The sequence below is a fragment of the Pan paniscus genome, chromosome 1 (genome assembly GCF_029289425.2).
Source record: "Pan paniscus chromosome 1, NHGRI_mPanPan1-v2.0_pri, whole genome shotgun sequence".
NCBI classification, from domain to species: domain Eukaryota; kingdom Metazoa; phylum Chordata; class Mammalia; order Primates; family Hominidae; genus Pan; species Pan paniscus.
The window spans coordinates 198,148,459-198,163,752 of NC_073249.2; the positions used below are offsets into that span (position 1 = coordinate 198,148,459).

Sequence of the window (15,294 nt, forward strand, 5' to 3'; positions counted from 1 at the left end):
GTCATAAGCATTTTTCCACGTAAAATCTCTTCAGAAATATTTTAATGACTGCAAAATATTCCATAGTATATACTCATATAAATTTACACAAGCCATAATTGACTTTAGAAGTCTTTTGACTATATATTAAAGCAGACTATAATTTTTACATTAATAAATAATGTTGTAATAAACATCTTTATGCTTGAATCTCTACAAGCATTATGGATTTTTCTTGAAAGAGATTCCTTAAAAATAATTATTTTTATTTTTTAATTTTTTATTTCTTTTTAAAAATGTTATTCCTTTTTTATTTTCCCTGTTAAAAAGAATTAAATGGCCGGGCACAGTGGCTCACGACTGTAATCCTAGCACTTTGGGAAGCGGAGGTGGGTGGATCACGAGGTCAGGAGTTCAAGACCACCCTGGCCGAGATGGTGAAACCCTGTCTCTACTAAAAACTACAATTGCTTGAACCCGGGAGGCGGAGGTTGCAGTGAGCCGAGGTAGCGCCACTGCATTCCAGCCTGGGTGACAGGGCAAGACTCTGTCTCAAAAACAAACAAACAAGAGGCTGGGCGTGGTGGTTCACACCTGTAAACCCAGCACTTTGGGAGGCCGAGACGGGTGGATCATGAGGTCAGGAGTTCAAGATCAGCCTGATCAACATGGTGAAACCCCGTCTCTACTGAAAATACAAAAAATTAGCTGGGCATGGTGGCGGGCACCTGTAATCCCAGCTACTCGGGAGGCTGTGGCAGAGAACTGCTTGAACCCGGGAGGCGGAGGTTGCAGTGAGCCAAGATCATGCCACTGCACTCCAGCCTGAGTGACAGAGTGAGACTCCATCTCAGAAAAAAAAAAAAAAAAATCAATCTTGTCTCCCAGGATTTTTAAGTTGATTAAAGTCAAATAATGCATGGATTGCTCAAAGCCAATTCTTCAGAAAGAATAAAAATGTCAACCTAAAGAGAAAAGCCCAGATTCTAGCATGATTATGTGCCCCAAAGTTTGTTGAAAGGTATGTGCTTGACATTAGAGCTTACCTGAGCATGATCCCACCCAGACGAATAGCTCTCTTCCAGTCCTTCAGAGTGGACTTGCCAGCCAGATGAACAAAGTGCTTGGGGCTGATCAACTGATCATTGAACTAAAAGTAAAAAGAAAGGTCCAAAGAGTCTAATGTCAACTTAGGCAGGCCAAGAGGGGAAATAATGAAATGATAACTCTACATCATTTGTATAAAAAATACCCAGATGACATCCTAAGCCTTATATTATCCAACCTCCTGTACTATTGTGTTAGAGAAGACGATCCTTCTCTGAGCATAGTCTCAATTCCTGGTACAAAGCCATAGAATACATGCAGAGATCAGAGATAAATATATTAATAAATATCTAAAATCCATTTATGCCTGGAATCAGGTCTAGTGTGGCACACAAAGGCTGTTCAAATAAACTGAAATAATCTATCCAGCCCTAATGAAGACAGAATAAACAATTCTATTTTTATCAATAATGTATTTTTTTGGCTAGTCAATCTAATAATTTTTTTTTTTTTGAGACAGAGTCTCACTCTGTCACCTAGACTGGAGTGCAACAGCGCAATCTCAACTCACTGCAACCTCTGCCCCCGGGTTCAAGTGATTCTCCTGCCTTAGCCTCCGGAGTAGCTGGGATTATAGGCGCCCGACACCACGTCCAGCTAATTTTTGTATTTTTAGTAGAGATGGGGTTTCACTATGTTGTCCAGGCTGCTCTCTACCTCCTGACCTCAGGTGATCCACTCACCTCAGCCTCCCAAAGTGCTGGGATTACAGGCATGAGCCACCTCACCCAACCAATATTTTTTTTTGAAGATGCAAGGTTTTCCAGCCCAGGCAACACAGCAAAACCCCCCATCTCTACAAAAAATTAGCCAGGCACAGTGGTGCACACCTGTGGTCCCAGCTACAGAGGAGGCTGAGGTAGGAGAATCACCTGAACCCAGGAAGTGGAGGCTACAGTGAGCCAAGATCATGTCACTGCACTCTAGCCTGGGCAACAGAAAGTCACTGTCTGGAAAAAAAAAAAAAAGAAAGCCAAGGTCTCAACATTTTGCCTAGGCTGGTCTTGAACTCCTGGGCTCAAGTGATCTTCCCACCTCGATCTCCCAAAGTGCTAGGATTACAGGCATGAGCCACCACACCCAACCCAAAGTTCTTATTTTTTCTATTGTGACACATTAGGACAATAGCCACAAAATAAAAAATAAATAAATAAATAAAACAAACTGATATAGTGGAAGATAAAAAGGATGCACGGAACTCACACCCTTTGAGAACAAGGAGTCCCAAATTTGGCTTCAGCATGGAAAAGACAATTACCTTGACACACTTCACGTTTATTCCTGGACATACAAACTTCTTCCAGAGGAGGATGGCTTTGCTCTCCCCACAAGTTATGGGGTAAGCAATTTCCATATCCTCATTTGCTTCTATAGTGCCTGTATCTGAAAACAGAAAAAATATCAGTTATTTATCAAACAACTCTTCCCCAAAGCTGAAATTCAAAATCTCTAGTCTCCTGGTTCCTCTAAGGGACTAACACTTCACTCTTGCTGGTATCATTTAGGAATCCTCTGGAAGAAGTTTGGCCTAAGAGCTATCTCTTCCCAAGTTCTCACAGTGTGCCAGACACCATACTATGTATTTTACACACATAATCTTGTTTAGTTCTTACAACAAACCTGTGAGGCAATGATTGTTTCCTAGGTGTTTTTTTCTTTTTTTCTTTTTTGAGATGGAGTCTCACTCTGTCACCCAGGCTGGAGTGCAGTGGCGTGATCTCAGCTCATTGCAACCTCTGCCTCCTGGGTTCAAGCAATTCTCCTGCCTCAGCCTTCCAAGTAGCTGGGATTATAACCATATACCACACACCACCACGCCCGGCTAATTTTTGTATTTTTAGTAGAGATGGGGTTTCACCATCTTGGCCAGGCTGGTCTTGAACCCCTGACCTCAAGTGATCCACCTGTCTTGGCCTCCCAAAGTGCTGGGATTACAGGCATGAGTCACCTCGCCTGGTGTAGGTGGTTTTATTTATTTATTTATTTTAGGATGATGTTTCGCTCTTGTTGCCCAGGCTGGAGTGCAGTGGTGTGACCTCGGCTCACTGCAACCTCCGCCTCCCGGGTTCAAGGGATCTCCTGCCTCAGTCTCCTGAGTAACTGGGATTACAGGCGCGCACCACTACACCCAGCTAATTTTTATACTTTTAGTAGAGGCGGAGTTTCGCCATGTTGGCCAGGCTGGTCTCAAACTCCTGACTTCAGGTGATCCGCCTGCCTCAGCCTCCCAAAGTGTTGGGATTACAGGCGTGAGCCACTGCGCTCGACCAGATGTTTTTAAATTAATTAATTAATTGTTTCCTAGGTGTTAAATGTAAGTATATGGGCTTCAGAAAGGCTAACTGACTTTCCCAAGGACACACCTAGAGATGAGAAATTGGGATTTAAACTAAGGTTTGTTAAATTTCGGTTTCTTTCCAGTTTCTTTCCACTGACTGCCTTCTAGACAATACCTCATCAGTCATCATCAACAACTTATTTAATGACAGGGATCAACTTTGAGGCTCCAATTTCTATATGGGATTTTTATCGACAAAAAGTCTTTTCAGTTACTCTTCCAAATTGACATTAACCAACCAACTGACGACCCTAGCATCTTAGTCAGTGGTGTCTCAAGATGTACCACCATCAAAATCGAGGGCTGTAGTACTGGTAGGGCACACAGGGATGGGAGAAAAACATAAGGCACAGATGGCAAGAAAACTCAACCAAGGAAGCTAAAGTCAAAGGTATTAGAATGACAAAAAAAAACAAAACAAAAAAAAACAAAAAACCTTACCAATCCCTTCTTCAATTTTGTGTATCGTGTGAGTTTCTACTGCTACAACTGCCGTGTTGTTCTCCGACCCAGCTTCATAAATCCTGTTGTAAAAGTGTCCATCGATAAACAAACTACATAAATCATGAAAAAATTAATATTCACAGCATGGGGTTAAGAAATTTGTTTCAAACTATCTCAAAAGAAATAAAATAAATATACTTTATAACTCTGACTAGTTTCCCATTGTATTTAAATTCCAAACTTCCCAGGATTGCTTAGCAGCTTCTACCATGAAAATGAATCCACAACTCTCCTCACCTCAAAGGAAAGTAATTTTTGCTACTTATTTATTTATACCACCACTTGCTACTGTATTACACCAGACTTTTCCCTTCATAACTTTATTTTTTAAATCTCAGTAGTGGAACAATCCACGCTTTTTTAGTTGCAAGGGGTGAACAGAAAGCTACAATATTTCTCTAGGACATTTACAAACAGTTACCTTCACCTTGAGAAAAAACTGAATAAAAATAAATGTCCACTCCTTTCATAACTTTTTATTTATTTATTTTTTTGAGACAGAGTCTCGCTCTGTCACCCAGGCTGAAGTGCAGTGGTGCGATCTCGGCTCACTGTAAGCTCCGCCTCCCAGGCTCACGCCATTCTCCTGCCTCAGCCTCCCGAGTAGCTGGGACTACAGGAGCCCGCCACCATGCCCCACTAAATTTTTTTTGTATTTTCAGTAGAGATGGGGTTTCACTGTGTTAGCTAGGATGGTCTCAATCTCCTGACCTCGTGATCCGCCTGCCTCGGCCTCCCAAAGTGCTGGTATTACAGGCATGAGCCACCGCACCCAGCTCCTTTCATAACTTTAAATGGGCCGGGCATGGTGGCTCACACCTATAATTCCAGTACTTTGGGAGGTTGAGGTGGACAGATCACCTGAGGTCAGGAGTTCAAGACCAGCCTGGCCAACGTGGTGAAACCCCACCTCTACTAAAAATACAAAAAACTTAGGCTGTGTGCGGTGGCTCACGCCTGTAATCCCAGCACTTTGGAAGGACAAAGCGGGCGGATCACGAGGTGTGGAGTTCGATACCAGCCTAACCAACATGGTGAAACCCTGTCTCTACTAAAAACACAAAAATTAGGCATGGTGGCACGCCTGTAATCCCAGCTACTCAGGAGGCTGAGGCAGGAGAATCACTTGAACCCGGGAGGCGGAGGCTGCAGTGAGCTGAAATCGCACCACTGTACTCCAGCCTGGGAGATGGAGCAAGACTCTGTCTCAAAAAAAAAAAGAAAAAAAAAAACTTTAAATGCCCATGGCATAGTATTGCTACAAGTACACAACTAATTCATATTATGGAATTACCCTGAAAAGACTAAAAAGTAGTACCAGCAGATAGTTTGAGATAGGAAGAACCACGCTGACTAAAAAGCTGATGTCCCTTGCTGGAAACGGTGTATTTTGCTGGGGGTGGTTGGTGGTGGGGGGGTGTTTGTTTGTTTTTAGCATTTTAGCATCTTTTAAGGTACCATAACCAAACTATTGACATGAGCAAAGCCTAGTGGAAGAAAAGTAAGAGAGAAACTACATCCAAAGTAACTAAGAGTGACTAGAGGCACCACTTAGAGAAGGTTATATAATGCAGATCTCTCCAAGATATCTCTACATTTATGGGCTCAGATAATGTAACTTGATATATCAACAATCAACATCCTTTACTTAATTTCTGTAATAAACCTGATGTGCTAATTATTGCATCTTGTTACTTGAAAGCACTGCCTGAATATTCTCCTTTGTATCAATGACTACCTCCACAGTGACACCTCTAGCACAGACCTCCCTTCTGAATTTCACATTCAAACATAGCCAACTGCTAAATGAATAAATACATTTCTATGTGTGTTTGTTTCTTGAGACGGAGTTTCGCTCTTATTGCCCAGGCTGGAGTGCAATGGCGTGATCTCGGCTCACCGCAACCTCTGCCTCCCGGGTTCAAGCGATTCTCCTGCCTCAGCCTCCCGAGTAGCTGGGATTACAGGCATGCGCCACCACGCCTGGCTAATTTTGTATTTTTAGTAGAGATGGGGTTTCTCCATGTTGGTCAGGCTGGTCTCGAACTCCCGACCTCAGGTGATCTGCCCACCTCCACCTCCCAAAGTGCTGGGATTACAGGCGTGAGCCACCGTGCCCAGCCAAATAAATACATCTGGAAGTCCCACAGGACTTTGTCGAATTCATTATGTCTAAAATAACCATCAAGTTCCCTTTTCCCACCCACCCTCAAACTATTCTTCTTCCTATACTCTCCATCCTTGTTAATAGCACCACTCAGCACACTGTAGACAGAAATCTAGGAATCATACTAGATTTGCTTCATTTCCTCCTTCACAACTCCACATAGTCAGTCACCAAATCCTGCTAGATCCATCACTTTAACACTATCCATCCTCCCTCCCTGTCTCTATCTCCACTGCTACTGCCTTAATTCAGGCCTCATCATCTCTAGACTAGTATCCTTGCATCTAACTAATCTTCTACATTCCCACCAGATTAATCATGTGATTCCCTCCTTAAAATCCCTCAAACACCCTCTCTCCTCATTGTTAAAATAAAGCTCCAAATCCTTTGTATGATATTTAAGCTTCTTTAAGATCTGGCCCCTGGTTTCAACTCTTCCCAAACCTCACCTTAAAATCCAGGCCCTGGCACTGCCAAACTATTTGTGGTTCCCAAAAGTGCCATCTTCTTATACCTTCTTTCTCTTACTTCTGCCACTTCCCAGAACATTATTCTCCACTGTCTTTGTGTGTGTGTGTGTGTGTGTGTGTGTGTGTGTGATAGGGTCTCATTCAGTTGCCCAGGCTAGAATGCAGTGGTGAGATCATAGTTCATTACAGCCTTAACCTCCCTGGCTCAAGCAATCCTTCACCTCAGCCTCTTGAGTAGCTGGGACTACAGGCATATGCCACCATATCTGGCTAATTTTTCTATTTTTTTTATAGAGACAGGGTCTTCCTATGTGGCTCAGGCTGGCCTTGAACTCCTGGACTCAAGTGATCCTCCTGCCTCTGCCTCCCAAAATGCTGGGATTACAAGCATGATCCACTGCACCAATCTCCTATCTGTCTTTTAATAAGTAGCCTCTAGGATGCTTTTCTTTCCTTCCCAATCCCTTCAGTATAATCACTTACTTCCTCCTTTGTGACCCAGCTGTACGTTGGGTTTTGTCATAACACCTATCACAATGTATGCTTGTTTATCTGTCTGTCTCCCCTTGAGCACAGGCTAAGAGGTCCCCAAGTGCACAGATTATGGCTTATTCATTTACTCAATTTTGTATGCCCAGCATGTAGTTGACTGACTGGAGCATGGCAAAGCACCCAATAAATGGCTATTCAGGGAATGAGGATTGTGATAAACATGAGAAACCACTGCTTCAAATAAGACTGGTAAACTCATCCTAAGTTGACCACTATGTGAAAAATCTCTTAAAAGAATACATTCTCATGTATGAATAATGTCCTTTTTTTTTTTTTTTTGAGACAGAATCTCACTCTGTCACCCAGGCTGGAGTGCAGTAGTGCAATCTCGGCTCACTGCAACCTCCATCTCCCAGACTCAAGCAATTTTCCTCCCTTAGCCTCCCAAGCAGCTGGGATTACAGGCGCGTGCCACCACACCCGGCTAATTTTTGTACTTTTAGTAGAGACGGGGTTTCACCATGTTGGCCAGGCTGGTCTCGAACTCCTGATCTGCCCACCTTAGCCTCCGAAAGTGTAGGGATTACAGGTGTGAGCTACCATACCCGGCCTTTTCTTTGTTTTTTTGACACACGGTCTTACTCTGTTGCCCAGGTTAGAGTGCAGTGACATGATCACAGCTCACTGCAGCCTCAATCTCCTAGGCTCAGGTGATCATCCCAGCTCAGCCTCCTGAGTAGCTGGAACTACAGGTGTGAGCCACCAAGCCTAGCTAATTTTTAAATTTTTTGTAGAGACAGGGTCTCGCCATGTTGCCCTGGCTGGTTTTGAACTCCTGGGCTCATGTGATCCTCCCATCTTGGCCTCCTAAAGTGCTAGGATTACAGGCATGAGCCACTGCACCCAGCCAAGTAATTTCAACAACCAGTAAATTGCACTTAACGGTGGCAAGTAGGAGGTAGTCTATATTTTTACAAGTAAACAAGATTTCTTTTTGTTTGTTTGTTTTGAGAGGGAGTCTCTCTCTGTCGCCTAAGCTGGAGTGCAATGGCACAATCTCGGCTCACTGCAACTTCCGCCTCCCGGGTTCAAGTGATTATCCTGCCTCAGCCTCCTGAGTAGCTGGGATTACAGACATGCGCCACCACGCCCAGCTAATTTTTGTATTTTTTAGTAGAGACAGGGTTTCACCATGTTGGTCATGCTGGTCTCGAACTCCTGACCTCGTGATCCGCCCACCTCAGCCTCCCAAAGTACTGGGATTACAGGTGTGAGCCACTATGACTGGCCGTAAACAAGATTTTTTATCAGGGAAAAATTATCTAAAGTAACTCAGGATAGTGATGGATTGAGCTTAATTCTCTATATCTACTATGGCCATAGTTAAAAGTCACGAAATATGTTCAAAACGTTAAGGCATCATAAGATATTGACATTCCCTACGAATCATCATTATGTTTACTAGAGCTTAAAAGGTAAGTCTACATTATTGTATTCTTTCTTTTTTGAGACAGAGTCTTGCTCTGTCACCTACTGCTGGAGTGCAGAGGCATGATCTCAGCTAAACCCCATCTCTTCTAAAAATACAAAAATTGGCCAGGCACAGTGGCAGGAGCCTGTAGTGCCAGCTGCTTGGGAGTCTGAGGCAGGAGAATCACTTAAACCTGGGAGGCGGAGGTTGCAGTGAGCTGAGATCCCACCACTACACTCTAGTCTGGGCGATACAGTGAGACTCCATCTCAACGAAAAAAAAAAAAGAACCCCTTTTTAAATCTTATCTTTTTCCAACACCTTCATAATACATTGTATTGTAGTAGGTGCTAGACTCAGCTTGATAATTTCCCCTCCATGGGGGTTCAGAGAATTTATGGTCGTTGCCTTGCCTGATATCCTCTGACTCTAGCTACACAGTCTTTTGGTAAACACACAAGGAGCCTCTGTAAATAGTGCAGATAAACTGAGCAACAAAGCAAGACCCCTATCTCTACAAAAACTAAAAAAGTCAACATTTGAACTCTGAAGTAAATCATGCCTTCATGGTTATGCTGAAGATTCATAACTGTGTAAGAGTGGGATTAGAACTGGAATTTTTATTTATTTATTTATTTATTTAAAGTTCTAGGATACATGTGCAGAACGTGCAGATTTGTTACATGGGTATACGTGTGCCATGGTGGTTTGCTGCACCTATTGACTCGTCCTCTAGGTTCGCTCTCATCACCCCCTCACCCCCCAACAGGCCCCAGTGTGTGTTGTTCCCCTCCCTGTGTCCATGTGTTCTCATTGTTTAACTCCCATTTATGAGTGAGAACATTCAGTGTTTGGTTTTCTGTTCCTGTGTTGGTTTGGTGAGGATGATGGCTTCCAGCTCCATCCATGTAGGCCTGGAATTTTTTTTTTTTTTTTTTTTGAGATGGAGTCTCGCTCTGTCGCCCAGGCTGGAGTGCAGTGGCGCGATCTCGGCTCACTACAAGCTCCGCCTCCCGGGTTCACGCCGTTCTCCTGCCTCACCCTCTCAAGTAGCTGGGACTACAGGCGCCTGCCACCACGCCCAGCTAATTTTTTGTATTTTTAGTAGAGACAGGGTTTCACCATGTTAGCCAGGATGGTCTCGATCTCCTGACCTCATGATCCACGCGCCTCGGCCTCCCAAAGTGCTGGGATTACAGGCGTGAGCCACTGCGCCCGGCCAGGCCTGGAATTTTTAAATTGAGTATGTGATGAAATGATAATGTGCTGGGTATATTGGGTTAAATAAAATATGTTATGAAAATAAAAAAAGAAAAAAGAACAAAAGAAAAATCAGCCAGGTGCAGTGGCATGTGCCTATATTCCCAGCTATTCAGGAGGCTAAAGTGGGAGGATCTTTTGAGCCCAGGAATTCGAGGTTGCAGTGAGCTATGGTCGCACCACTGCATTCCAGCCTAGGTGACAGAGTAAGACTCTGTCTCAAGAAAAATAATAATAAAAATAAGATGAGGGAGCCATGCAACTTACCCTCAAGGAGCTCAAGGTGGAGAAGAGAAGCAGATACAAGGAAACAAGTAACTGTTGGTAATAAGTATTAAAATGACAAATACAGTACGCAATACAGTATATTATACAGATGAAAACTGAGCCAGCTCTGATTGATGTTAAATGTTCCATTGTGCTAAGCAACCATAAAGTTATAATTTCCCCACCCTTGAAACTTCCCAAAATACTTCAGAATACCCAAATCTCTAGTCACTTACCCTTGTTGCACAGGCTGTAACTGCAAAATCACTTGGGTTTTAGTGTCTTCAGGATTCTCCCCTTCATTTCCTTCAGTAGGTACCACAACCACATCCCCCACTGGGACACTCACTTCTGCATTAGCCATCTTTCACATGAAGTCAGATAGCTGGGACTGCTGTCGGGAACAAGAAGCACCAATAACTTAATCTGGTTTAAAAAGATGTCAACAGGCCGGGCATGGTGGCTCACGCCTGGAATCCCAGCACTTTGGGAGGCCTAGGCAGGCAGATCGCCTGAGGTTGGGAGTTCAAGACCAGCCTGACCAACATGGAGAAATCTGTCTCTACTAAAATACAAAATTAACCGGGTACGTGGTGGAGCATATCTATAATCCCCTCTACTCAGGAGGCTGAGGAAGGAGAATCGCTTGAAGCCAGGAGGTGGAGGTTGCGGTGAGCCGAGATCATGCCATTGCACCCCAGCCTGGGCAACAAGAGTGAAATTCCGTCTCAAAAAAAAAAAAGAAAAGAAGAAAAGAAAAGAAGTCAACCATATGAAAGGACTGCCAAGATAATGCCTAGAGCACCCTAGAGACCATGGGCCTCTAAAAAGGATGGGAACTGTGAGATGGGCTATCACAGGCTCTGATCCTTCCAGAAACGCCTCAACAGTCACTTGCTAGTATAGGTTTTCTTAGTACGTGTGACTCATCCCATGGTGTTCTGCAGCAAGCTCTAACAGCTCCTGAGAACCCATTGTGCATACATATCTCTTCCAACTTTGAGTTTAGTGACACTAAGTTGACAGCTTGAAATCAGCGATGCTGGGCGTAAACAGACCCGAAATTGACAAGCACTACAAATCAGAGTATTTTGTTTTTCCAGAGAGCTGGTTTGTAGCACATTACCAGTTCCACACCAAACAGGAAGCTCTTGGAAATTAGGAATCACATCTACTTTCTGTGCAAACAGCCATTTTGCCTCAAGTTCTCCGTCCTTTAAAATACTCAGTATCTGTGGAGGGAGACTGAACTGAGCTGCATGGGAAGGGGAAGATGACTTTTATCATGTAGTTGCTTAATAAATGCTGAATTCACCTGTATGACCTCTAAGACTGGTTTTTTTTTTTTTTTTTTGAGACAGGGTCTCACTCTGTCGCCCAGACGAGTGCTGTGGCATGATCTTGGCTCACTGCAACATCTGCCTCCCAAGCTCAAGCGATTCTCCTGCCTCACCCTCCCCAAGTAGCTTGGATTACAGGTGTGCGCCACTACCACTCAGCTAATTTTTGGATTTTTAGTACAGACGGGGTTTCACCGTGTTGGCCAGGCTGGTCTTGAACTCCTGACCTCAAATGATCCACCCGTCTCAGCCTCCCAAAGTGCTGGATTCCAGGTGTGAGCCACCACGCCTGGGACTTCTTAATAACTCTTTGCCTCAGACTGAATGGAGAGATAATCTTGCCCAGTATCTCCCTTGCAGAGTTAGTGAGGAAACCAATGTCCAGCACCATGTGCTCCTTGACTCTAAAGTTACTCCAAGCATTGTCCCAATCTTAATGAAAACTCAGAGGACCCCAAGATATTCTGCAGTTATTAGTCTTCACAGTTGAAAAGAGAGAGTCACTTAAGAGAGTATAGGTAAGAGCACTGTATTTATTTTAATATATGAGTATGTAAAGATGACTACAACTGTGCCTGAACAGAGTAGGCACACAATGGATGCAAGTTTGAGTACAAAACGTGTAGTCAGGGCCGTGCGTGGTGGCTCACACCTGTAATCCCAGCACTTCTGGAGGCCTAGGCGGGTGGATCACCTGAGGTTGGGAGCTCGAGACCAGCCTGACCAACCTGGAGAAACCCTGTCTCTACTAAAAATACAAAAAATTGGCCTGGCACGGTGGTACATGCCTGTAATCCGAGCTACTTGAGAGGCTGAGGCAGGAGAATCGCTTGAACCCAGGAGATGGAGATTGCGGTGAGCCGAGATCATGCCATTGCACTCCAGCCTGGGCAACAAGAGCGAAACTCCGTCTCAAAAAAAAAAAAAGTGTAGTCAGAAGATCTAATCCACATCTCACCTCTCCCACAGCACTTGTTTGCCTAAAACACACATACTTAAGCACGGCACTCTGAATTCCCTCAATGGTCCCAAAATACTCATCTGGTCTTACCTGCAACTATCATACCCCAAGAATCTTAAGTCCTAATACCATACCAGCCACCTAATGTACTCTGAGCATAGCATAATGTACCTTTATATTTCTTTGTCTTTTATTCCTTAAGCCTGAAATGTCTTTAATGCCTTTCTCCCTCATCTTCTCCCTTCAAAGTCCAGTTCAAAGCTCACTTCTCCACAAAGCCACTGCTAAACTATTTTCTTTTTTTTGAGACGCGGTCTCGCTCCGTTGCCCAGACTGGAGTTCTGTGGCACGATCTTGGCTCACTGCAACCTCTGCCTCCCAGGTTCAAGCAATTCTCTTTCCCTTCCTTTTTGGCTAGTCCCTGCTAACCATTTTGTGATTTACTTGAAACATCACTTCCTTGAGGAGGCCTTCTGTGAATTCCTTCACTAGGTTTGAGTTTGTGTTCTTGATCTCTCAGCACCTGCAGTACCCCCGTCACAACCATCATCTCACTTTGTTGGCTTTTCCTCCTCAGTTTGTACATCCTGGGAAAGCAAGGATTGTGTTTTGTTTTGTTTTGTTTTTTTAGACAGAGTTTCGTTCTTGTTGCCCAGGCTGGAGTACAATGGCACAATCTCAGCTCACTATAACCTCCGCCTTCTGGGTTCAAGTGATTCTCCCACTTCAGCCTCCACAGTAGCTGGGATTACAGGCATACACCACCATGTCCAGCTAATTTTTATATTTTTAGTAGAGATGGGGTTTCTCCATGTTGGTCAGGTTGGTCTTGAACTCCCAACCTCAGGTGATCTGCCCACCTCCGCCTCCCAAAGTGCTGGGATGAGTCACCATGCCTGGCCAAGGATTCCAAGGATTGCCTTTCTTTTTTTTTTTTTAAAGATGGAGTCTTGCTGTGTTCCCCAGACTGGAGTGCAGTGGCATGATCTCAGCTCACTACCACCTCCCTTTCCTAGGTTCAAGCGATTCTCCTGCCTCAGCCTCCTGAGTAGCTGGGACTTTAGGCATGCGCCACCACGCCCAGCTAATTTTTGTATTTTTAGTACAGACTGGGTTTCACCATATTGGCCAGGATGGTCTTGATCTCTTGACCTCGTGATCCGCCCACCTCAGCCTCCCAAAGTGCTAGGATTATAGGTATGAGCCACTGCGCCTGGCCAGGATTGCTTTTCTTATTCAGCAATTCCCCCAAGGCTACCACAGTGCCCAGGACAGGAGTGTAATAAATGGTTTTCAAATATCAGACTTACATTTTATCTACAAAACTGCTTATCTAAACCTTTGTAAACAAATCTGAGCACACAGCAGATATGCAATACATTTTTGTCCAATTAGTGACTCACCTTAACCTAAAAGACTTCTAGAATTTTCTTTTTAATTTTTATATTTATTTATTTAAAGATAGAGACAGGATCTCACTATGTTGCCCAGGCTGGTCTTGAACTCCTGGCTTCAAGTGATCATCCGGCCTTGGCCTCCCAAAGTGTTGTGATTACAAGTGTGAGCCATCTGACCAGGAGGGGTGGCTCACGCCTGTAATCCCTGCACTTTGGGAGGCCGAGGCAGGCGGATCACCTGAGGTCGGGAGTTGGTGACCAGCCTGACCAACATGGAGAAACCCCATCTCTACTAAAAATACAAAACAATTAGCCAGGCGTGGTGGCGCTTGCCTATAATCCCAGCTACCTGGGAGGCTCAGGCAGGAGAATTGCTTGAACCCGGGAGGCAGAGGTTGTGGTGGGTGAACCGAGATCATGCCATTGGACTCCAGCCCGGACAACAAGAGTGAAACTGCCACTCAAAAAAAAAAAAAAAAAATGTGAGCCATCATGCCTGGCCCCTTCTAGAACTTTCTGCCTTCCTATCTGGGAGGGATATAAATTTGCTTAGGCAGCTAGGCTAAGCTATACAGCTTATGGCTCATCATTATGGCCAGTTCAACAAATATTATATTGAGTCTCTACCTCACATCAGCTAGAGTTAGATTCCTTAGATATGAGGAGCAACAATACCTGCTCTTAAGAAACTACAGAAGGAAAAGAGATACATGACACTATTGGATATGCAGGGAAAAAGTTAACTGCAAGATATTACAGTACAGAATATGAACTCCTGCAACTTGAAGCCTTAAAACTAGAAAGGGACCAGGCACAGTGGCTCACACCTGTAATCCCAGTACTTTGGGAGGCCAAGACCGGTGGATCACTTGAGGTCAGGAGTTCGAGACCACCTTGGCCAACAGGGTGAAACCCCATCTCTACTAAAAATATAAGTATTAGCAAAGTGTGTTGGTGGGCGCCTGTAATCCCATCTACTCAGGAGGCTGAGGGAGGAGAATTCATTGAACCCAGGAGGTGGAGGTTGCAGTGAGCCAAGATGGTGCCACTGCACTCCAGCCTGGGCAAGAAAGCAAAACTCCATCTCAAAAAAAAAAAAAGTCAGGTGTGGTGGCTCATGCCTGTGATCCCAGCATTTTGGGAGGTCGAGACGGGCGGATCACGAGATCAAGAGATTGAGACCATCCTGACCAACATGGTGAAACCGTCTCTGCTAAAAATACAAAAATTAGCCAGGCATAATTAGCCAGAGGTTGAGGCAGGAGAATTGCTTGAACCCGGGAGGCAGAGGTTGCAGTGGGCCAAGATCACGGCACTGCACTCCAGCCTGGCGACAGAGCGAGACTCCGTCTCAAAAAACAAAACAAAACAAAACAAACAAACAAAAAAAAACCAACTAGAAAAGGGCCAGGCACCGTGGCTGACGCCTAGCACTTTGGGAGGCTGAGGTGGGCGGATTGCCTAAGCTCAGGAGTTCAAGACCAGCCTGGGCAACATGGTGAGACTCTGTCTCTACTAAAAGTACAAAAATTAACCGGCTGT

At 44.4% G+C, this 15,294-nt stretch overlaps 1 protein-coding gene and 1 non-coding gene across 7 annotated transcripts in view; both read right to left on the reverse strand.

The window, feature by feature from the left end:
• The window catches only part of GMEB1 (glucocorticoid modulatory element binding protein 1), a 50,513-nt gene that overhangs the window by 24,360 nt on the left and 10,859 nt on the right, over positions 1-15,294 (reverse strand). For 2 of the 6 annotated variants that reach the window (XM_034959552.3, XM_063593549.1), the window contains exons 2-5: positions 10,291-10,448; positions 3,866-3,948; positions 2,345-2,469; positions 1,026-1,129 (exon numbers count right to left, since the gene is read on the reverse strand). In XM_034959552.3, the coding sequence (XP_034815443.1) occupies positions 1,026-1,129; positions 2,345-2,469; positions 3,866-3,948; positions 10,291-10,418 (440 nt within the window). In that variant the 5' untranslated portion in view covers positions 10,419-10,448. Of the gene's footprint in view, positions 1-1,025; positions 1,130-2,344; positions 2,470-3,865; positions 3,979-10,290; positions 10,449-15,294 lie in introns of all 6 variants that reach the window. The other 4 variants (XM_034959546.3, XM_063593547.1, XM_034959550.3 and 1 more) reach the window with 3 other exon arrangements.
• Positions 4,258-4,388, reverse strand: LOC112438476 (small Cajal body-specific RNA 24). Its single transcript, XR_003026891.1, has one exon. It is a non-coding gene; the product is annotated as a small Cajal body-specific RNA 24 (non-coding RNA).